Genomic DNA, 21,512 nt, shown 5'->3' on the forward strand with positions numbered 1-21,512 from the left:
TTTTATACCATAATAGTATAAGCATTCCTAAATTAAGTTCTGGTACTACTTATATCGACCACTCATTAACTTATTTTTCCCCATTTTATTTCGAGCACTCTTCCACTCCCAAACTCCCCTCATTTAGTGAGAGGTAATATAGTTTTTCCCCCCAATATTAATCTGTACTAACAAACTAAAAATATGAACTCAAGAGGAAATAAACATTGTCAGTTGTTATTCCTCTCAAGTCTCAACTTCATAATCGAAGATTCCAAGTGTCGAGCTTAAAATTTCTAGGTCACTTCATATTTTATTTACAACAAACAAAATGTATCTATGGGTAATTTCCCATTTTCAATTTTTTTGGTATGGTTAGTTTAGGCATTAAACGAAACACTCTTGTTTGCTTAAGATTGCCACTGTCAAGATCTAATCATATCCAAGGGATCAAGGATGTATCAAATGGTTCATCCTTGTTTAATCAAGATTTCTGCAGCATTAGCAAAGATTTAAAGAAATGAAACACCAGAAAAGGAACATATATTTTTTTTCAAAAGAGAAGCCGCATGTTGGCTCAATGTAATCGCTTCTTTCAGGGAGCATGCAGTCATAACTCATGACACAAGTCTACAGATCGCGTGGTGAACTGTGAAATTAACCCCTGAAAGTTGGCTGATCACGAATATATCCTAGACAGTTCAGTTCTCTGTGTCTTGTCAGTAACATCGTACATTAATTTACATGAGTAAGAAAATGGGCAGATCCGTGAAGTTACTGTATCACATCAAACTAGAAAAAGCAGCCTAAAAGAAAGACTGCAATATAGGGGAAACCAAACATTCATGAAAGAATGAACTAATTAGTCTATTACCTACAACTCCGGTTTGATGATTTATGATCGATGATGGCCGACTTCCCTCACGATGACAGAGCACAATGATCCATCCAGTTGCTCATAATATGAGCATAAGAATGAAATGCCATGTTCAGTACAGCATCCTGCAGTATCTTTCATACGGTCCATACGGATGAGGCGTTCGTGTTGGTATCTGCCTAGACTTGGATTGGATAGTTATATTCAGTACTTGATCACATGATGCCGCAACCATAGTTCATACATAACCATGTGGAACGCATCATAAGGAAGAGGTGGTGAATGCCACACAAAATGTTTCTGTACCTGCAATCCCAATTGAACATTTTACGAAATAGTACTATACTCCTGAATCTTTAGAGCACCCTAGACAATGGCTAAATCAAATAATTTTCTTCAAACAAATAAATCTGAGGGCAGCTAATGTTCTGAAAACAAGACAAGCCACATATTACAAACATGACCAAGAGGCTTGTTATGAATGTGATCTAGGGATTTATTTTTCAGTACGATTGAATATAGCGTTCAATTACATCCTTCCTATTGTAAAAATAAGGAGGGTTAAGAGTTGCAAACCTGAACAAGAGATTTGTGCAATGCAACAAACTCTTCCTGTGATATAGATTTTAGTATATTTTTTAGTTGATATACATCATGCTCCTTAAGTACAACCGCAAATTTTCTCCAGTCCAGGATATCGTTGAAAGGCAAATCGTAGTAGTCTGACAAAATAACTAAAAGGATGGAACAAAGTAGATTAGAACTCAATAATCAAAAGGGTGCTGAAATTTTCAGTTCCCATGAAAGAAGAAAAACAGCATAAGTAGGTGGCATGTATTCTTCATGTCACTTGGTAGAAATACTAACCAGGGACACAGCCGTAGTGTATCGAATCAGATACGCGTGCACTGTTAACTTGAGACCCACCAGGACAGATACAGAACTTTGTGCGGTAGAACTGTTTTTGGTAAACCAGCTCTCCAATAGCTCTACTGATCCGATTGTTACTGATAGCAAGCTCTGTATCATTCTCCCAAGCTCGTGCCAAAATGACTCTTATTTTAGAATTGCGATGGCCAGCCCAAAATCCAAGGATAGTCCTGTTGCCATGGCAAAAGCAACAAATTAAGACAAATTTTGTAGGAGTGCAAAAAAATGGTCATGCACGACTATCATTTCGCTACAAGGCACTTCGTTGAACAAAGTGCTGAACTAAATGTAAAACCATGTAGACTTCTGAACTAATCATAGGATGTAAAATTCAAGGCACGATTAACAACTGAACTGAGTAAGTGTGCATGTTTTCCAGAATTTCTCAAGTAAACATATATTCACTTCATAAGGCACTAGTAATAGATCTAGAATCATATATGGAGGCACCAAGATTGTCTGAATGTCTGTCAAGCAAAAAGTCATTCAGAAGTCTCAAATGGACAATTTTTGTATGAATACTACAATAGAAGAATATATGATCACATTGTATAGCATAAGAAGCAGTGTCATTCGAACCTGTTCTCAACGTCATTTCCTCCTTTAGGCAGAGCAAATGGTTGCAATACTTGAGGAAGAGCGATATCCTTATGTGGTATGAAGTCAACGTTATAGCTTGGCGAACACACAACTCTAATAGAATTCTTCACCATGAATGGAAGTCCTTCAAAAGCTCTAACACCTACATCATGGCAGGTTACAAAGAAGTGGTCCGCTCCAAGTGTCCTGTTCCAGTAAGGATACTTGTTTATCAAGCCTTCCACATAATCCTTAACTATTATTGTCATGTTCTCATATGAAGTACCCTGCAAAGACAGACCTATCCATCAACAATTATAAAAAACCAACTAGAAACGGCATGAATAACTGGCATGCCGATTTAAATCCTCGTAATCACACTGAAAACTCAATCATGTATCATATAAAACAAACACTGACAAATACATTTCAATGTTTATGAACCAGCAAATTCAGAAAGCAAAGATCTTGCATCAGACTAGTATCGCTGACCAAAACCTACCAGCACCTTCCAATATTTTTTCAACTTTTGCTTCAACAATGATATGCACACATTAATCATCGTACTTTGAGAACCATTACTCTCCCAAATTCACAATGCAATGAACGAACCATATGCTGAAGAAAGGGATCCTAGTATTCCTACATCATATCGCGTGCCGATCGCTCCCGACTACATATGAATCGAGCAATAACTACACATGTCATTAGCAATGAGATGGGAGTGAAAGTATGATTAGAGTTGATTGGTGGGGAGTGTGAGCGGGATGGACCGGACCTTGCCGCGCATCTTGTGGGGAGAGATGGGGACGAAGAAGAGGTGCGCCTGGTCGGGGTCGTCGGTGCGGAAGCGGCTCTCGCGGATGTTCTGGAAGAAGTAGCCCTCGCTAGCGTACTTGCCGGTAAGCTTCCGCGGCGTCTGGTAGAAGGTCCTGGGGTCGCCGTCCGGGTAGACGTACACCTTGAAGCTCCGCTCCATCTCCGCGTACCCGGACGCGAAGGCCTCGGGGGAGTGGTACACCGACGGGCGCGCGAAGGAGGGCGGCGGGAGGGAGCGGTCGTCGAGGGCGAGGGAGGGGGCGGAGGCGGCGCGGAGCGAGCGGAGGGAGAGGAAGGTGAGGGAGAAGAGGGCGAGCGCCGCGAGCAGCAGGAGCGCTCGCGGGAGGGGCGCCGCGGCGGCGGCGGCGCCCGGGAGGCGGCCGGCCATCGCCGGAGTTGGGGAGGGGAGTGGAGCCGGGGGAGAGTGATGCCAGGGGTGGATCGGAAGGGGATGGATAACCGAGGGTGTTAAACGTAAAATCAGCGCTTAGAGATAGAATGCCATCGAAATTTACCGCCTATCTTTATTTTTCGCTCGTCGCACGCTTACCAATAAAAAACGCTATAACAATGTTTATTTTATTAAATTTTAATATAATCATTCTTCACTTTGTTTACTTTTACTATATTTATTCTCTACTTTTACGTACTTTGATATAATAATGATTTTTTAAAAATAAACTTGCTTTGAGAAAAAGAAGATGAGAAAAATGGTCTTCCATCGGAACGGATGTATTGTCATTTGCTATAGAGTTATATGAAATGCATAGGTAATACTAATATAGAAAAAAACATGAATTAATGTGTTCTAGTCATAACATGGATAATTTTCAAATGCTAAATGTCTATTGGGGAGAGAGAGCGCGATGCATATGCATTTTTCTGGAACATAATAATGCATGTGTATTAGATGATACCGGCGTGATTTATTATTATAGAGCATGTGTTCGGTTCCTTTTGACACTTATTAGTAATAAAAATAGTTTATGGGTAAAATATTTATATATGTGTTTTTATCGATTTAAATAAGCTATAGTGAGATAATATTATAATCAATTCTAGAATCATTTTTTTAAAAAAAAATGGCTACGGTTTATAAGCTGAAGAGGAAAACATGAAGATGAAGGTGTGTAATTCAAAGGATTGACTACATATAAACATTCTTATTTGCCAGGGATACTTCAATGAGGATGTTCTCCACTAACCCAAAAAAGGTGGGCTCAACTTATAATAGGGGCTCTAGGTCAGCTCAACTAGAAGGTACTCCCTCCGTCCATAATAAAGTAATTTTTCGGGTCCCATGTCCAGCGTTTGATCATTTATTTTATTTAATTTTTTTAAGAAATATTTAAAAAATAAGTTACTCCCTCCGTCCCATAATAAAGCAATTTTTCGGTTTCCGTGTCCAGCGTTTGACTATTCATTTTATTTAAAAAATTTTTAAGAAATATTAAAAAAATAAGTTACTCCCTCCGTCCCATAATAAAGTAATTTTTCGGTTCCCGTGTCCAGCGTTTGACCATCATTTTATTTAAAAATTTTTTAAGAAATATTAAAAAAATAAGTTACTCCCTCCGTCCCATAATAAAGTAATTTTTCGGTTCCCGTGTCCAGCGTTTGACCATTCATTTTATTTAAAAATTTTTCAAGAAATATTAAAAAAAATAAGTCACACGTAAAATACTATTCATGATTTATCATCTAATAAAAACAAAAATGTTAATCATAAAAAAAATTAAATAAGACGAAGAGTCAAAAATTATAAATAAAAAGTGAAATATTGATTTATTTTGGGACGAATGGAGTAAATGCTACTAGGGTGTCTAATCCTATGAGAAGTTTTGATAGGGCCTAGAGGGCAATAAGGTAATAGAGGGAACTCAACACTCGAGGGTCAGCTTCTCGGTAGGCCCTTTGGGGGATCCAGAGCACCACCCTCCTCCACGATGTCCCGATGCATTATCTGAAAGGAAAGAAGCCTTCGACCAAAGGGGGGTCATACCCTAGGGCACAGAGGACAGGCTCCGAAGAATGGAGGGGTGAGAACCAAATTGAAGATGATGCAACACCCGGATTGAAGATGATACAACACACATTCATGGGTGACGGTCGAGGCAAAGATTATGTCTCGGCTACCACAAAATTTATCTCCTGATATCTAGCCAACCTAATCCTTAATGGGTCAACGACCCTGTCCCTCTAGAAATGATCTTGAGGCCTCCTCCCCTCGTGGGACTTGCCTATTAGCCTATAGGCGGAATGATGAGGCGTAGGGCTGATATAATTTCTCACGCTCACATAGGGCTATAGAACACATGTAATGACCCATACAATCGACGGAACTTTCGTAGAGCATATCCTCTTCTTTTCTGTTGAGTCACACTTGCTCTCACGCACGCACAAATTTGTTGGACTTTGTTCCAACTTCCAACATTATTCATTTGAATTGTAATTCCTACTAGCTGAGGTTATTTACTCGAGTGGTCGAGCTAATAGAGTGATTTAGTTTTGTCATCCTAACTAAAGTGAGATTTATAAATCGTAATTTTGGTTTGGCCTAACGTGGAGTATCGGTGTTGATGTTAATTTCTATGTAAAAGTTTTTTTAAAACTAATTTCAATGCGCAATTTTGAAACTTTACACAAGTTTATTCACTAGTTCATACCCTTAAATAGCTATAAAAATCAGTTAATAAAAAAAAGACAAAAATCTTCGTACGAAAAAAAATAGGACCAACATATCATATACACACAGCACATTACAGAGGTTTTAAAACTTATTGATAGTGATTAAAGTCCTACCTTGTACTAGTCGTTTTGGTTTGAACGGTGTATTATTTGATTTTGTGATAATATTTAAGGATATAAATAAATAAATTTGAAGTTGATTTTAGGGTTTTTTTTATCTTAGTTTATTTTTCAGCCTAGATCCTACGACACGTATATAAAATGTTTATTCATAAAATATTTTTATTTATAAATATATTATTTGGTTTTTTTACTTAATAAGCCAAATAGTCGTCCCTTAACCTAAGTTGAGGGAGTATATCAGTACTAATTAACTGTAAAGATAAGGCTGACATATGTCGCGCGGATCTGCTTTGCTGCAGCCTTCAGGTTTTTAAGCCACGTGCATTCACTGCTCTCCTTTTCTTTTTCTGCTCACTGTAGAGAACTGCAGAGCACTAGGTAAATACAGTTTTTGTTATATATTTCTATTACACTGTCACGAACCCTCGAATGTTTATTGCATGTCATACATATCATATTATAAATATACAAGATTAAATATGGTTCTACAAATTGCAAAAATAAAAACAAATTTGACTCTAAATATGCATACAGTAATCATAGTTTTTTGTTTACAACTTTCGTAGATCAATTTGGACATACATGTTTGTGAAGTGATATCACATATTAATCTATTTTGTTAAAAAAATTCATAACTATTTAGATGAAATGCAAAAAAGATGGGACATTCTCATGAGGGATCATAAATAAATTATAATTCATTTCCAAAATGGTTTAAGAAGAATGCTTGTTCTATACAGGGACAAGGATGTGGCAGACATCTACGTGGCTTTCTAAACCAAAGGATTTTTCTACATTTCATAGATCTTCAGAAGCTAGCATAGAAAGTAACATAGTTGTACATCAGGGGATAAAAAAGATGATCACCACATTCATTCACTGGATTTGCGACGACTAAGGTAGAAGAACAATGCTGTGCATGCAGCTGCTGCATAAGGAAACACCGTCCACATCCCCTGGTTACGAATCAAGCATAATTGATTAGAAGGGAAAACAAAGATTTATCCTCTCCGTTTCTATCTTTTGGGAGGGAGATTTGCAAAGTGTTTTGGGGAGAGGAGGCTTACCACAGCTGCTGCAACACTTGCGAGTGCAACGACAGGCCTTTCTCTCAGGAAAAAACCGACAGCTAACTGCAATGAGACATTATTAGTGTCAGCTGTTATGAATAAATACTGAAGATTTCTTATTCATGCAAGTGGCTCAATTTGTAAAAATTCTAAAAAGAAGTAATATTGCAAATATGTTTGAACTTTGAACACGACAATGGTGTCAGCCTACACATTGTAGAAGGATGAAAACAAATTTTTAGTTGCCAAATCTGCATAAGAGAAACATGGAAACGATTTGCAGATTGATTCTACCTAGTGAAGATACAAATAAAATCAGTAACAATATGGTAAAAGTTCCCTACCAACAACTACCACCCAAGGAGGCCAGGACAGAGCAGAATAAAGGTAACAAAAGACGTGATTACATACATGCTAATATTTATGAACCTTTACAACATGAAGTGAACTTTTATATCTTTAGATCAAACGGCCTTAGCGAGCAACCACTCAGTAACTTCAGAAGTAACAGAAAACTAAAAATCCAAACTACCTGGATAGGAAGAGTAAATAGACAACCACAGCAAACTCCAGCAAAATAACAGTCTGCTGGTATGCCCTGTTTGTAATTGTCAGTTAAAATGTCAGTGATTAAATATTTTATCAGAAATTGCTGATAGAGTCACTGTGAGTGAAGCCTGGTATATGACTAACCAATGCGCCAGCTAGAAATCCTGTAGGGTTGCGAACACCAACTGAAAATCGCTCAACTGCGGCAAACAACACATATATTAATGACATCTCAGTGTCAGTGATTAATGAATATAATCGACTGCTGTTGTTTTTGGATGCATTAAGTGCAGCACTATACTCTATGGCATTTCAGGCAAATGCTCCTTACTCAGTTATAAACTCTTGAGAAAAATGTAATCTCAGATATATACCAAAGCCAATTAGGTTGCCATACTTTTGCACCGCACGTGATATGCTTAGCGCTTTCTCCTTCCCAATTCCAATCTGAAGTGCCAATTATATTCATTCATAGTGAGGACTATTATGTTAGCCTGTTCATATTTAGCAAAATTATGTAACTACTATGATATAAATAAAAAATGACAAATAAATCCGTGCTTTATACCTTACTGCTTATGTCTTCAGATGCTTTTGTTTGCCTAAAAAGTTTACCTAGATAGAATGGGACCATATCACTAATACAAACGCCCCTGCATGGAAGGATGGGTCAGGTAAAAAAGGATGGTGCATGTTGATCGATTAACTGACAGAAAGGCACTGTACACACACCAGTAAACCCATAACACTGTGGAAATTATGTAAGATGCATTCGTTGAGAATGAGTTAACAAGAGATGGCCAGGTTCCATCCAAACAAAGGCTGCGTGCTAAAGAAATCCCAACCTACATCATGAAAGAAAAGTAATTATGTTCTTAACATGCAATGATCAATTCATCACAGTGAAAATAAAATTTGCATTAAGTCATTGAAACGTGGTGGGGAATGGTCAAATGAAGATGTCAGTACAGAGAACAGACCCAAACATTTAAAGCTTCTTCACTAATAAATAGTCCAAATCCAGCAGCCATGAGCAACCAAAAGTAAACCCACCTGAAGAAATTTATTAGCAATTCGTTACATTTAATTTTTTTTTGGAAACCTTTTGAGTGTGACTATGGTTCATGTGCATATAATGATATAAATGATGCATTTTACATAGTTTTCACCATCCACCATCAATCGTATTATAAGGCAGAATGATAACGTAGTTATGTTGTCCCACTTCAGCGCATACACATTTCAGAAGAAATAAGCAAAAACATGATAATACTCAAACATAAAAATAACCTGAACAATGGTCAGAATCAGAAGCACGCTGCACATACCCTGGAGTAAATTCTGGAATTATGACTTTCTTCCCAAACAGTGAAAACGTATATCCCATAGTCGCCGCCGCATCCGGTGCCGCCGATGCATCAACAATTTGCGGCAAACTGAATGATGGACCTGATGAAGAAGGCTGCTTCATGATGAAGAGTGAAACCACAGTAGCCGTGGCTGCCACACCCACGGCGAGCGCCACTTTTGCAAGGAAAGAAGCAGCAGGGCTGCCAGATCTCACTTCCATTGCATCGATTGTCCCACTCGCATCTTCCCCACCACCAGGAGATGGTTCAGCCCCAGGCGCCGACGCCGTCGCCGACGCCTTCGCGGCGCAGGAATCCAAACACGAGGAATTGCGCGAACTGTTCATCTTTGCAGGAACTATCAGATGAGGAATTTAGCAATTGCGCGAACAAATACTGGGTGAGGGGAACATGCACCAGGCGATATCCCACACGAAGAGGGGGGGAAAGGAAGGAGAAAAAAAACAACCTCGTGATGCGACCACGCGCGGCGGAACGGCGAGCGCCGGCGGAGAAGGTGGCGCGGTGGCGGTGGCGGAGGAGAGGGAGCGGTGGCGGGGAGCCGAAGCGGCCGGCGACCGTCGCCATGGGAGGGAGGAGGCGGCCGGCGGCGACGCGAGTGTATCGGTGTCGTCACCGGCCGTACGCGTTTGTGTGGCGCCAAGCGGGCTGCTTCGGTGGCAGGAGACTTGGAGAGGATGATGTGTGCTACAAATGGAATATGCCATTCGAATCTTAATTTTAATTTTAAAATCTTGGATTATTTGTAAATTTGTCGCTATTTTTTTTCCATTTTACGAGTATATTGTTTGAACGACAGTTCTGATAATTTTTAAATGACAGTTGCGCAACATTTGCAATACATAAATGTATTTTTAAATGACAGTTCCGCAACATCTGCAATACATGCTTTCTTTTTACAACTATTAACACCTAGGCCTTCTTTTTGTGAATTTTTTGAATTTTGAATTTTATTTATTAAATATTTTACAAATTTAATTTAAAATTCACAGAACTAACCTCCTGTCGCCGTCTAGGAGGGCGGAATGCTAACGTGGCAAACGGCCACCTGGGCGGGGGACGGCCGGCAACGGCACGTTGGGCCTTTTTACATTTAGGCCCTTTCCGTCCTCTGTAAAGGTGGCAAGGGGGTAAATGCAAAATTGCCATATCGTCTCCGGAACTTTTCGTAATTGAACCACGTTATGATCCATATATGTATAACATATGTTTTGTTTGATCACAAGCGCTTTCTTGTTTTAGTGGTCATCATCCCCCTCTTCTATCTTGGCAGTGACCACTAAGTCAAGAGAGTATTTATGATTAAGTAATTACACATGTTATACATATATGTATCAAACCGCGGTTCGATCGTTAAAAGTTCTCGGAGCACGCATGGGCATTTTGCATTTAGCCTCTAAGGGAGGAAAGGGGCTAAATGCAAAATGGCCCGGCGTGTTGTTGACGGTTGTCCCTCCGTACCGGGTGGTTGTTTGCCACGTCGGCATTTCGCCCTCCTAGAGGGCGGCAGGTGGTTAGTTATGTGAATTTTTGAAATACAAAATTAAATTCGTAAAATATTTAATAAATAAAATTCAAAAATTCTTCCTTTTGTCCAACATCTACAATGAGTAAAGGTATTTCATCTGAGTTTCTTTATCATCTTAGGATGAAATATGTTACTGTATCCTTTCTTTTCAAAATCATTAACACCTAGGCCTTTTTTTTTTCCAACGTCTGTAATACATAAAGATATTTCATCTGAGTTTCTTTTATCATCTTCGAAACTTATGTCTTTTTAATAAAATATAGAATCTCAAAATACAATTAATTAACTCGAGATATTAATATTTTACACTGAAAATCTACCGGCTTCGTTCTCAAGTATGGTACAATATCTTATTTCATTAGTTGTTATATCTACGGTCATATAGGCATTTCATTGATTTTGTATGGTCTAACTAATTTGTATATTTTCTAACTTTAAAGCCCAGTCTTCCAACAAACCAATGACAGACCTATTAAACAATACTGGTCTTTGACACAAAAATTTTAAGGGGCTTAGCACGAGCGCTTATGTTTTTAACGGAAGTAGTAGGCTTGAGCCCCTACAGTTCTCACGCTAGATCCCTCCTCGACTTGTTCACAACTCACAAGCATCCTATAGAAATCTTATAGCTCAATAAGTCATTTACACTCTTGCTAGCATGCACAATTTTATGTACAAAATTTAGTTATTCTGTTGTACGTAAAAATAAATTAGCTATTCTGTTTCAGAGCCAGAAACATATGAGAGATCTGTTTTCTTCCCCCTTTTTTTCCCTAAAGAATTTAAATATTGTTAATGGCAAATGATCAATTTTTTTGTTCGATAGAGCTGTACTTATGTGCAGGTTAATCCATATATAATCTATGTGAAGAACATTATGTTACACAGTACAACGTAGGATACGAGGAGAGGAAAACGAAAGAGAAAACATGTGTTAGTACAATGCCATCCAGCACGAGATCGTCAATGGAAGCCATGGGAGAGGAGGGAAGCAATGGCGGCGGCCAGAAGAAGGCAGCCGCCGGCGCCGGTGGCGGAGCTGGCTGCCGAGCTGCTGCTGTCGGTAGGCTTCGCCGTTGTCGCGGGCTCCGGTGGGCTGCTCACGGCGACGGGCGGCAACGGCGGGTCCAGCACGTCCGCGGGCTCCAGCACCGGCGCCGGCGGGAGCGCCGGCGGCAGCGCCCCCGGTGCGGCCAGATGCACCAGCGCGCCGGCGTTCGCGGGCAGGATCGTGTAGCTCAGGTTCTTGCTCAGGTCGCTGCACGGGCTCCCTGCAAATCCACACAAGCAGAGACAAGTCAAGGATCCCCGGCCGGAGCGGAGCTTCTTGGCGGGGGCGTCCATGGCGTTGCGGGGAGAGCGAGAGCGAGGCTTACTGAAGTAGGCGGCGGCGGTGGCGGGGAACTCGGTGACGAGGGCGTCGGCCATGACGGAGGAGGTGTAGGTGGCGATCTCGACGGTGGGGTCGGCCCAGTAGTCGAAGCCGAGGTTCATGAACTCGTTCCGGAGCACGCCAACGTGGACGGTGAGGTTGGCGGCGTGCATCCGCTCGGCGACGTCGGTGAAGCGCGTGAGGAAGAAGCCGTTGACCTGCGCGATGGAGCTGCGGCCGACGGTGACGGCGCCGGCGAACTCCCTGATCTCCTCCACCGACGGGCCCGACGCGTCGCTGATGGTCTCGCCGACGACCAGCACCCGCAGGAACGCCGGGAACTTCTTGAACTCCGCCAGCACCGACGTGTCGTCCGACTGGATCATCACCTGCGGCAGCTTCGCGCCTTCCTTGCCGTAGCTCGCGTTCGCCAGCGCCACGGTCACCGCCTCCACTAACCCCAGCCCTCGCTTCGCCAGGTACGAAGTGTGCTGCACCCCATCAACCACAACAATTTTTTTCTCATCAGCTCAAGCAAAGAGAAACATTGTAGTGCTCGTATAATCCATCTGCACCATCGGTTTATAAGGGTATTTCAGTATTTTACTAACTCAATAATTAGGGGTAATGCTGGTATTTAAATCACACAAGTGACATGAGATGAGACGGAAAAACCTCCAACTCATCGGCTTAAGTAAAGAGAAACATTACGGTGTTCTCTACTGGTAGTATAAATAATACGGCTAATATAATCGATTTGGACTATCAGTTTATAGGGGTATTTTAGTATTTTACCAGCTCAATGATTAGGGAAAATATTGGTATTTAAACCACAAGTCATATGAGATGAGACGCATATACCTCCATCTCGATCAGGATGCCCGAGACATTGGTGGCCTTGGCTAATTCGAGGAACTCAGGAAACGTCACGAACTTGCCGGCGTTCTTGGCCTTCGGATTTCTCTTCAGGCCAGCTTGGGTGTACGGACCAAGAAGATCGGCTGATGAACAAGAGAAGAAAACAAAAATTGAGTGAATTTGAATGAATTTTGGATGAAACAACACATGGGAATTGGGAAGATGAAACTGAGGCGCGCGCTCCTCACGTTTCAAGGTCTGGATCTCGCTCCACGTGAGATCAAACGAGAAGATACCCGACTTGTTCTGAATTTCACTGACGGTGGAGATCTTGGTCATGAAGCTGGCCGACGCCGTGGTGCTGGTGCTGAGGTCTGCAGACGCCAGGCAGAAGGCCACGCCGTCTTTCGACATCCGGACCGCACAGTCAATGATGTCAGCGCCGTCTTTCACCGCCTGCTGATAGGCAAGGTCCGTGCTGCCCGGGTACACGCCGCTCGCGCCATTGTGGGTTATGATCAGTGGCCTGCCTCCATCTGATCGAATTACAGAAAATCAATGCAATGTATGATGCTGGTAATAACAGTCACCGGTAACTTGACAATACGTGATATTGTACAGTAAAAAGTACCCGTATTTGGTTTGCAACTTACCCCCACCAGGAGGAGGAAGAGGATTGCCCTTAGTATGCGCTAAACACGCTGCGAAGATCATCAAAATGATGCTGTTACTATGAAATGGTAACAAAGTATGACAATTCATTTCAATCAGTGAATCAATACATTCTTGGATGCTCTTTAATTACCAACAGCTCCAGATGCAGTGGGAGGGAAGTCCGTTATCAAGCCGTCGACGGAGAATTCTGGGTTGTCTATGAACTGCAAGTACTCTGCACTGGGATCATAGCTGTAGTTGTAGCTCATGGAGACATCATTGGCAAATCCAGAGGCAAACACTTCAAGCCCAAGGGCATGTGCATCCTTAACCAAGCTAGTAGGCAGCTGCAGATACTGGTCCTTGCTCAATGGCCAAATGTATTCCTTGGGAACAAGAATCCCTGTTGCAAAGGCCTTGACGGATTTCAGGTCTTTCAACATCTCTCCATAGGTTTTCTTGGTAGTAGGCTCAGCTTCATCTTCACTGAGGAACCGGAAAATTAGCTTGGTGTTGCCTTTCTTGAGCTTTCCACCCAGGTTTTTCAAGAACGCAATTTCTGGTGAGGAGATGTAAGCGATGCTAAAATCTTTTGGTAATCCTAATATGTAGTCTTCAGGACTTAATTTGTGCTCCTGTAAAAATAAACCATACTGCAAGGGGAAAAAATAACTTGTTAAGAGAGACAACATAGTGTACTATGAAAATTACCTGATCTCAACTTCAAAAGAAAAAAACCCTGATCCTATGGGTAATACTAATACTAGCACAGAAATCAAAATTACCTCTACGTTAACCCAAATGTGAGGGGGGCGGAGTCCGACAAGATCTTCAAGCGCGAACATTCCCATGGCTCCATCAAATGTGCTTGGGCGAGAAAAGATGTCCTGGATCACTGAGAGATGATCAAATCGCAGTTTAATGAGTCAGTACAGAATTGCAGCAAAACATCTTAGCTTCAGAACTTGCTACACAATCTGCTAAAGTGGCAAACCAACCTATGAATTATTCATATCTTATTTACATTTTGAAATTGACTTCATTCGTGGGGCACAGCGAGAAAAAAAGGTGACTTATTATTTGAGGACATATGTATGTAATGTTTCACTTTGAAGATTGAAATTACTCAGTTTTTCTTGATGCTTACATGTGACATTCTGATACAGCTCATCTGAGGTGAAATCCAAAGAAAACCACCCATGGATTTCTTCTCCATTCACCTTGTATTTCTTGGCCCTGTTAGGGAAGACTTCGGCGATGAGCGTCGAGTTCTCCAATGTCAATCCAGTTTTGCAGAAGCCCAAACCATCACTGGATAATTGCAGATCACAGTACAGAACCACATCATGCAAGCTACTTGACATTGCAAACTGGTACGAGAACTGGCTTGATTCTGGAAACAAGCCAGAGAACCCTCCACGAGCAATGACAAGAGGAGGCTGGCCTGTAGGGCACCACCACAAATATTAGCAAATAAAAAATGCTTGATCAAGTGATAACAACCTGTCCAAATGTCCAATTGAAAAAGGAAAAAGCTAATCTAGAGAAGAAAGAAGATGTTTACCTCCAAGAGTCTGCCATTTCTGTACTGGATCTTTCAAAGCAGCATTGGCTCCATGAAGAAGTAAGAGGATCAAGAACATGTGAGGATATCTTGCTCCCATTTGGTCAGGAGGAGCAACCCTGCAATCACATGATGTTTCTGTGAGCTTTCGACCACCAAACATGCTTAACAACAACAATTGGTGTAACTGTCTGGAACTAATCAAGCAACAGAGAAAATTAAACAGTATTAGAGGAAAAAGTTCACTAAACAAATGAACAAAGAAACCGCTGAACAATCATATTTGCAACGCAAAGGGGAAAGATAATCTCTCATTAAACTTAAACAAAATCAGAATTACAAATTTGATTTCAGGTAAAAATGCAGACGAACATGGTTGAGAAAAAAAGAGACATACCTCACATGAAACTGCAAGAACACAAAGTGAGAAAAGATGTTCTCCGGCCCCAACCAAGCCAAGGCCACAAGATCTCTATATCAGATTGTGGAAAGGAGACAAAAGAGGAGGTTTCCAGCAAGGGGCAAAAAAAAAACCTGACTAAAATTAGGGGCCTCCTAAACGATGGACACCTTTCAACATGGCTTGATTTAGAGCTCCAGCATGTACGTTTTCCTAATAAAATGGAAACCATTTTTACAGAGATCAAAGAAACTGCATGCATATGGCAGTTTTATTGACAGGCTCATCAAACAAAACATAAATCCAATGCACTTATTATGTACCGATGAAACTGCTCATCTGCTGGAGTTACACCCTCATTTTTTCACTTATGCTTATACACCTCCCTCGTGATCTCCGCCGCCACCTCTCTTGTCTGTTGCGGGGACGAGTTAGGCGCCTCGTAGAACCGAACCGCATCTGGTACTCCCTTCAGCTTGACAATTCTGGTTGCTTTGGACAATGATACAATCTTCTAAATATATATTTCGCTATAATTTTCTATTAAAGTATATAAAAACAATGTTTGCTTTTATTAAATTGCTTTTTATTGTTCTGCTATTTCCAAACTAAATATTTTAAAAGTTTATTAATAGTAAAAGATTTAGCAATGATGTAACCCATTTTTCCTTGTTAGAGCTATAAATTTGTAGAAAATGCCAGTAATAATGATCTGGAAAGCATGACTGTCATATAACTCACAAGTTTGTAAGATAACAGCAAATTAGATATCACACAGGAAACCGTACTGGTAAACTTCATCCAGCTTTCAGCATTGATAAATACATAAGATGAGCTTTCCAGGACTGATAGATACATAAGATGAGCTTTCCAGCACTGACAGATACATAAGATTCACAATTTGGTACGTTGCATGTTTGACACAGGAGTCCTTATTTTCCATGCTCGTGATTTGAACCGTTCAACACTTGCTCTCCGCATCCCAACTTTAAAAGCATTCATCTAGACACCGTTGAGAGTGATAACAATTTTCCGGGGAGAAGCATTGTCACGATGTTCACAGAGCCATATACCCTACACAAATAAGTCCAAGAAATATTTAATGCTCAAAATTTGAGCATGGCATTCTATGATCTAAAGTTCTAGACAGGATTTATAGTTAGCTATTTTGCCAGGTTACAGCTTTACACAAATATCACTGAAACTATGTCTGAATATGAGATACAAAGTGTTGCATTGCCTTAGAACATAAAGTTTAGATTCGAGCGCAACATAATCAAGACAATTTTCACATACACAATTCGAATTTGTATCTCTTTGAGAACGTTATGACAAGCTTAAGCTCACTATATAAAAGAATAAAGCATTATGTATGAAAAGTTGACAACAAAATAACCATGATAGAGTAGTAACAACCAGAAGATAAAGGATAGTCAAATGTGAAAATGATATCTTATATGTTTCTATTACCTGCCAAGTGCCCATATTGAGATGCCCATCAGTTATAGGAATCCTGAAGCAATGCAAAGCAAAAAATCTAATTTAATATATTTTGGCTCAATGAAGAAAATTGACTTAGGGAGAAAACACTCAGAATTAGGGAACATACGTCAGGGCACAACCAAACATTGATGATTTAATATGTGCCGGCATGTCATCAGGCCCTGCAATTTGAATAGCATTCTCATGGCTACTGACTAATATGACCTAGTTCGGAAACTACTGCAGTCTTAACAAATCAAAAGAACCATATGTCACAGTAATTTAACACTATATACTACTAGTTCAGTACAACCTAACTGGATATCAAAAACAAGCACTTAAGTAACCTTCTAGAGTGTGCTTCCAAGGAGCAGATCGGCCCTGCAAATAGGGAACACAGTCAACACACAGTGAAGTGGCTCTTACTTGGTTCCTGGTTTGATCAAGAAAAGACAGATTGAGACCACTGACCTCTGGTACAATCCGGTTAAGGAAAGTTTCGGTGTCAGCTTGCACATCAGAGTCGTAGTTCTCATTTATGGTTAGTGAAGCGCTTGTGTGCTGCACTGTACAGCGAAAAAGAAATCACTACTACCTACAATCATACATTGCAAACACTACAGATGCTTACCAGTTTATGAACATGCATACAATCAATGTTGTTAAGAATAAAAGGATGATCCATTTGCTTATGGTGCCATTTAATTGATGCCAAACCTATATTGGGTTTCCAAGACATTACACTCCAATTAGCTTTCTTGCGTAAATTAGTTTACAGAATGATTCCAGCTAATCACAAACAGATTATCTCAACTCAATCTCATGACTAACAGGCCAGTATATCAGAATGGTTCCCTAGAACCCTCCTTAGCAACGATAAAATCTCACTGACTGATCTGAACAACCAAGCATCACATCAGAAATTTACTACGCGGTAACCACAAAATACTTTCAGAAAATTTCCTAGCAAAGCACAATTGATCAGCAAAAACACAGAGCAGAGACTACAGAGCTATGTAAGCAAGAGCGAGGAACCGAATCACGAGCTGAGTGCGCATCCACGTACAGAACAGATGCGCCAAGCCGCACTTGAACCCGGACAGGTCGCCCTCGATCTCCCTCAGAATCTGCAAAAGATCAGGGGAAAGGGCCTGAGCAAGAGACGTACGGATACGACGGCGAGGAAGATTAGGTTGGGTTAAGGGGGGGGGGTGGTGGAGACCTTCGGGGTGACGAGGTGGCAGCCCCGGCGCTGGGCGGGGATGACGACGGTCTTCTGGGCCCACTTGGCGGCCATGGAGCTGCGCGCGGCCGGGGAGCTGTCCGGGCGGCGGCGGCGGCGACGGCGACGGCGACGGCGGCGGCGGCGCTTTGCTCCGTGTTGTTTCGCAGTCGCCGCGGCGCTCTGGAAGCTTCGGAAGTTCGGATGGGATGATGGCAAGGCAACGAGGATTTCGAGCCGTCCGATGGATGATCAACGCTTCATAAAAAAAAGAGAGAGAAACGATCCGAGCTCGAGGCGAGATGGGCCTCAATCTTGGCCCAGCTGGGCCCGGGCGCGCAGATAAATAAAATGTAAATTCGCGGGGTGTTTTACGCAAATTTTTCCTTCTTCTTTCCGTTTTTTTTTTGGGGGAAAAATAGCAGTAAACCACAGTCGTTGCAGTCCAGTGCAAGCGGAGAGCAGCATCGCCATCGGGGTCTCGGGGAGATGCAGGCGGCGCTTCTACTCCCAGCGCGGCCGGCGCCGCCGTCGCCGGCGGCGATCTGGCGGCGGGCCCTCCCGGCGTCTGCGTCCGTCGTGCGCTCCCCCCTCCCTGCCGCGCGTCGCTGCGGCGGATTGAGCGCTGCGCGGCGACTTACTGCGGCAGCGTCCTCCTCCTCCTCGGGTCCTCTCTACCCGACGCCTCCCCCCTCTGAGCAGGATATCGAGCGGGCCAAGTTCGAGCAGGTGCTTCTCTAATTCCGTCCCCTTTGATCTGTCTGTGCCTGGTACTGGTGCCTGTTCGTGAAGTAGGGTTCGTGCTTAGGTTGCTAGAAATCTATTGAGGCTTAGGAATGTATGTAGCATATATTGGATTTTTGTAATGGCCGGTTGTTACGCACTTGGATGTTGGGTATAATGAGGTTTAGGGTTTGGGCACCGAATGATTATTAATCTGGTGCTCACTCCATTCCCAAAAGACAAGTTTCTGATAATAGAAACTGGAGAGCAATCCCTCTCTTTCTCAAAATAAAATAAAAAAATCTCTTAGATAAGGAATTGTTAGAATTTATGGAGTATGGGAAGGTAATGGTATTGTTGAGAGATCGTAGCTAAGCATTTCATAGAATTACTTATCACCTCTGTTTGTTGTGATGGTGTTAATCACATATAATTGTTTATTCATGATTTTGCTAGCTTAATTGCTGCATTAAATTTTCCTTATCACATCTATTGCTTTCTGATAGACTTTCTGTTTGGAGCACCTGGTTATACATATTTATACGTTTTGGTTTGACTCTATTATCCTAAATAAGCAGCAGCATTGTTACTTCGAAGTTTGATACCATCATGCCACTGTCCCTACTTCTACTCGTATAATAGACTACATTCCTTATTCATGAAGCTTTTTCTGCGCGAAGGCCATGGTTTTTTCTTTTCAGTTTGATGTATGACATGCAATTTGGTTTCTGAAGATATTTAATATTCTTACTATAGCTTGTTGGTTAGCCTTCATGACCATTTTTTAAGTTTGAAATTTTGCCATTTCTTCATGGTTGAGATTTTATTCCATGCTTGTTTTACCCAAAATCCCAATTGACATTTGGTTGACCTTTACCGTGGAGTGATTGGGCAGGTGGTCAAGAGACTGGGGAAAACAGCAAGATATTTCAAGAATTTGGGTACCCTTGGTTTCTGGTCCCAGTTGGTGTCCACAGTTGTTTCCGCTGGAATTCTGTCATTCTCAATGGTTATTACTGGGAAGGTGACAGCACCGTTTACATTCTATGCAACTGCTGCTGGTGTTGCTGCGGGTTTTATTTCAGTGTTCTGGTCATTTGGTTACATCCGCCTTTCTGAAAGGCTTAGGAAAACAGCAAGTGAACCTGCAAAGGTACTCTGTTTCTAAACCTCATTCCCTATTTTACAATGTTACCAGCAAAATAAATGAGCATTTCTTATGTTAACAAACATGAATAGTCCTTGCACATTGACTTAACTCATTGTCTGCTTTTGGACTTGTATATTTTTAGGTGGCTATTTTGTATGGCAAGTTTGATATTGTTCTTCAAATGTGCCTTTTAGGTTATAAAATAAGACTATGAATTTCTTTCCAGGCTCCTCCACGTGCTGATGTAATTAAAAGTCTGAAAAACGGCATTTTTCTTAATATGGTCGGGATGGGCGCTGCAGTTCTCGGCATGCAGGCAACTGTTGGGGCTTTGGTAGCGAAAGCTCTTACTACCTCTTCAGTACCCTACTATCAAGCAACTTCCCCTGGCCAAAGTCCTGTTTTGGCTTTAGATGTTTTCTTAGTTCAGGTATTTGATTTGCTCATATCCTTTTCCCCTTCTATCATCCTCTGTTCAAATTTTTGGTTGAAATCAGCACCATGGTGTGCCCTCATATTTCTGCATTCTGATGTTGGTTGTCAAGGACGCAACTCATTTCTCCTAGGAAATAATGTACTTATACACTTGTGATTTTTTATAGAACATATACTCCCATTTTATTTGTTTAACGTTGGTTAGTTCAAACGTCATATATTTGCATGTGGAGGGAGTATTTGTTATGTTGGTTTTCCATACTGTCATCTGCTTCAAATAAATTGTCTGAGTACATTTTTTTTATTAACATCAAGGAGGTTCCCCTCATGCATGTATAATAGCAATGACATAAATCCAGCCTGATATGCCTCAATCTGAATAACAATGAAATATATCTGCTCTCAAATTTCCAAACTTTCCCTTCTTTTAAAGGTACAATCCTTCTTTCATGTTAATGTAGAAAGTAGAAACTTGTGGAGCATAATCATAGTATCATTTTGCTATGATGGGAAATGAACTGAATTATTGTGCGTCCTCATCATTGCACACTTTAGTTCATGATCTGAACAACAACAAAAGTGCCAGATTATTCATGTTTTTTTTTCTTTCGAAAATCGAAAGGCCATTAATCATGTTGAACCATCATGATACACAGGCTTCAGCGAACATCATCCTGTCGCACTTCCTTGGACTGGCGAGCTCCCTTGAGTTGCTGCGCTCTGTGGCCATCCCTCCAGCAGAAGCTGCCGCGGCGTGAGCATCAGCGCATGCCAAAGGCAAGGACCCCCGTTGCACTCCTTCCTCATTTCTTGTTTCTGGCTACAGTATTTGCTAGGAGTAGCACTACTCGTATGCATGTATGTTTCTTGTTCAGATTAAAACCAAGAAAAAAAATATCTTGCTTTTGCTGCGTAATTTTTTGTTTCTTGCTTGATGCTGAGTAGCAGCAGGTTCACATGAACAGCAGGCAAGCTGGTTGTGATAGACGTACTGTAGCATACAGGTTTGACGGGTTGAATTATAGAGTGCCATCGCATAAGTTGGGCCGAGTTGTTGGTAGTGTCACTGTTCACCAGGCTACAGGTTACCGTGCGGTGGGCCATGAAATGGGCAGAGCGCTGCTCCCGCCCGTGCGCTCT

General features: G+C 41.5%; 3 protein-coding genes across 3 annotated transcripts; 1 reads left to right on the top strand and 2 right to left on the bottom strand.

Moving 5' to 3' along the window:
* Positions 1–519: 519 nt before the first annotated feature.
* On the bottom strand, positions 520–3,633 carry LOC102709713 (probable glycosyltransferase At5g03795). Its single transcript, XM_006648329.3, has 5 exons — positions 3,144–3,633; positions 2,366–2,652; positions 1,724–1,956; positions 1,433–1,590; positions 520–1,162 (listed from the first exon to the last, which is right to left on the bottom strand). The coding sequence occupies exons 1-5, from the start codon at positions 3,570–3,572 to the stop codon at positions 1,061–1,063; spliced, it is 1,209 nt and encodes a 402-aa protein (XP_006648392.2). The 5' UTR covers positions 3,573–3,633; the 3' UTR covers positions 520–1,060.
* A 3,029-nt stretch (positions 3,634–6,662) lies between these two features.
* On the bottom strand, positions 6,663–18,288 carry LOC102709994 (glycerophosphodiester phosphodiesterase GDPDL7-like). The gene is made up of 21 exons (XM_040520510.1): positions 18,065–18,288; positions 17,909–17,969; positions 17,314–17,408; positions 17,190–17,223; positions 14,544–14,840; positions 14,182–14,291; positions 13,548–14,049; positions 13,396–13,443; positions 12,991–13,278; positions 12,746–12,885; positions 11,889–12,375; positions 11,623–11,783; positions 8,943–9,262; positions 8,595–8,667; positions 8,347–8,459; positions 8,183–8,267; positions 7,989–8,061; positions 7,759–7,814; positions 7,598–7,663; positions 7,063–7,128; positions 6,663–6,951 (listed from the first exon to the last, which is right to left on the bottom strand). Exons 1-21 carry the CDS (start codon positions 18,137–18,139, stop codon positions 6,868–6,870), a joined length of 3,234 nt encoding a protein of 1,077 aa, XP_040376444.1. The 5' UTR covers positions 18,140–18,288; the 3' UTR covers positions 6,663–6,867.
* A 193-nt stretch (positions 18,289–18,481) lies between these two features.
* On the top strand, positions 18,482–21,288 carry LOC102700493 (protein TIC 21, chloroplastic-like). Its single transcript, XM_006646949.3, has 4 exons — positions 18,482–18,793; positions 19,683–19,940; positions 20,164–20,367; positions 21,029–21,288. Exons 1-4 carry the CDS (start codon positions 18,554–18,556, stop codon positions 21,128–21,130), a joined length of 804 nt encoding a protein of 267 aa, XP_006647012.3. The 5' UTR covers positions 18,482–18,553; the 3' UTR covers positions 21,131–21,288.
* Positions 21,289–21,512: the final 224 nt, after the last annotated feature.

Source organism: Oryza brachyantha, chromosome 2 (genome assembly GCF_000231095.2).
Source record: "Oryza brachyantha chromosome 2, ObraRS2, whole genome shotgun sequence".
In the NCBI taxonomy this organism is placed as follows: Eukaryota; Viridiplantae; Streptophyta; class Magnoliopsida; order Poales; family Poaceae; genus Oryza; species Oryza brachyantha.

What these genes read in the sequence shown, in the direction of transcription:
- LOC102709713 (XM_006648329.3), bottom strand. Translation starts at nt 3,572, where the DNA reads ATGGCCGGCCGCCTCCCGGGCGCCGCCGCCGCCGCGGCGCCCCTCCCG. An exon ending in CCCACAAGATGCGCGGCAAG is followed by an intron (nt 2,653 to 3,143) that starts GTCCGGTCCATC and finishes CTGTCTTTGCAG; the next exon opens with GGTACTTCATATGAGAACAT. An exon ending in GGAAATGACGTTGAGAACAG is followed by an intron (nt 1,957 to 2,365) that starts GTTCGAATGACA and finishes CCATGGCAACAG; the next exon opens with GACTATCCTTGGATTTTGGG.
- LOC102700493 (XM_006646949.3), top strand. Translation starts at nt 18,554, where the DNA reads ATGCAGGCGGCGCTTCTACTCCCAGCGCGGCCGGCGCCGCCGTCGCCG. An exon ending in AGCGGGCCAAGTTCGAGCAG is followed by an intron (nt 18,794 to 19,682) that starts GTGCTTCTCTAA and finishes GTGATTGGGCAG; the next exon opens with GTGGTCAAGAGACTGGGGAA. An exon ending in CAGCAAGTGAACCTGCAAAG is followed by an intron (nt 19,941 to 20,163) that starts GTACTCTGTTTC and finishes ATTTCTTTCCAG; the next exon opens with GCTCCTCCACGTGCTGATGT.
- LOC102709994 (XM_040520510.1), bottom strand. Translation starts at nt 18,139, where the DNA reads ATGGCCGCCAAGTGGGCCCAGAAGACCGTCGTCATCCCCGCCCAGCGC. An exon ending in CACTGCATCTGGAGCTGTTG is followed by an intron (nt 13,444 to 13,547) that starts GTAATTAAAGAG and finishes TGATCTTCGCAG; the next exon opens with CGTGTTTAGCGCATACTAAG. An exon ending in CTGAAGACATAAGCAGTAAG is followed by an intron (nt 8,062 to 8,182) that starts GTATAAAGCACG and finishes TTGGCACTTCAG; the next exon opens with ATTGGAATTGGGAAGGAGAA.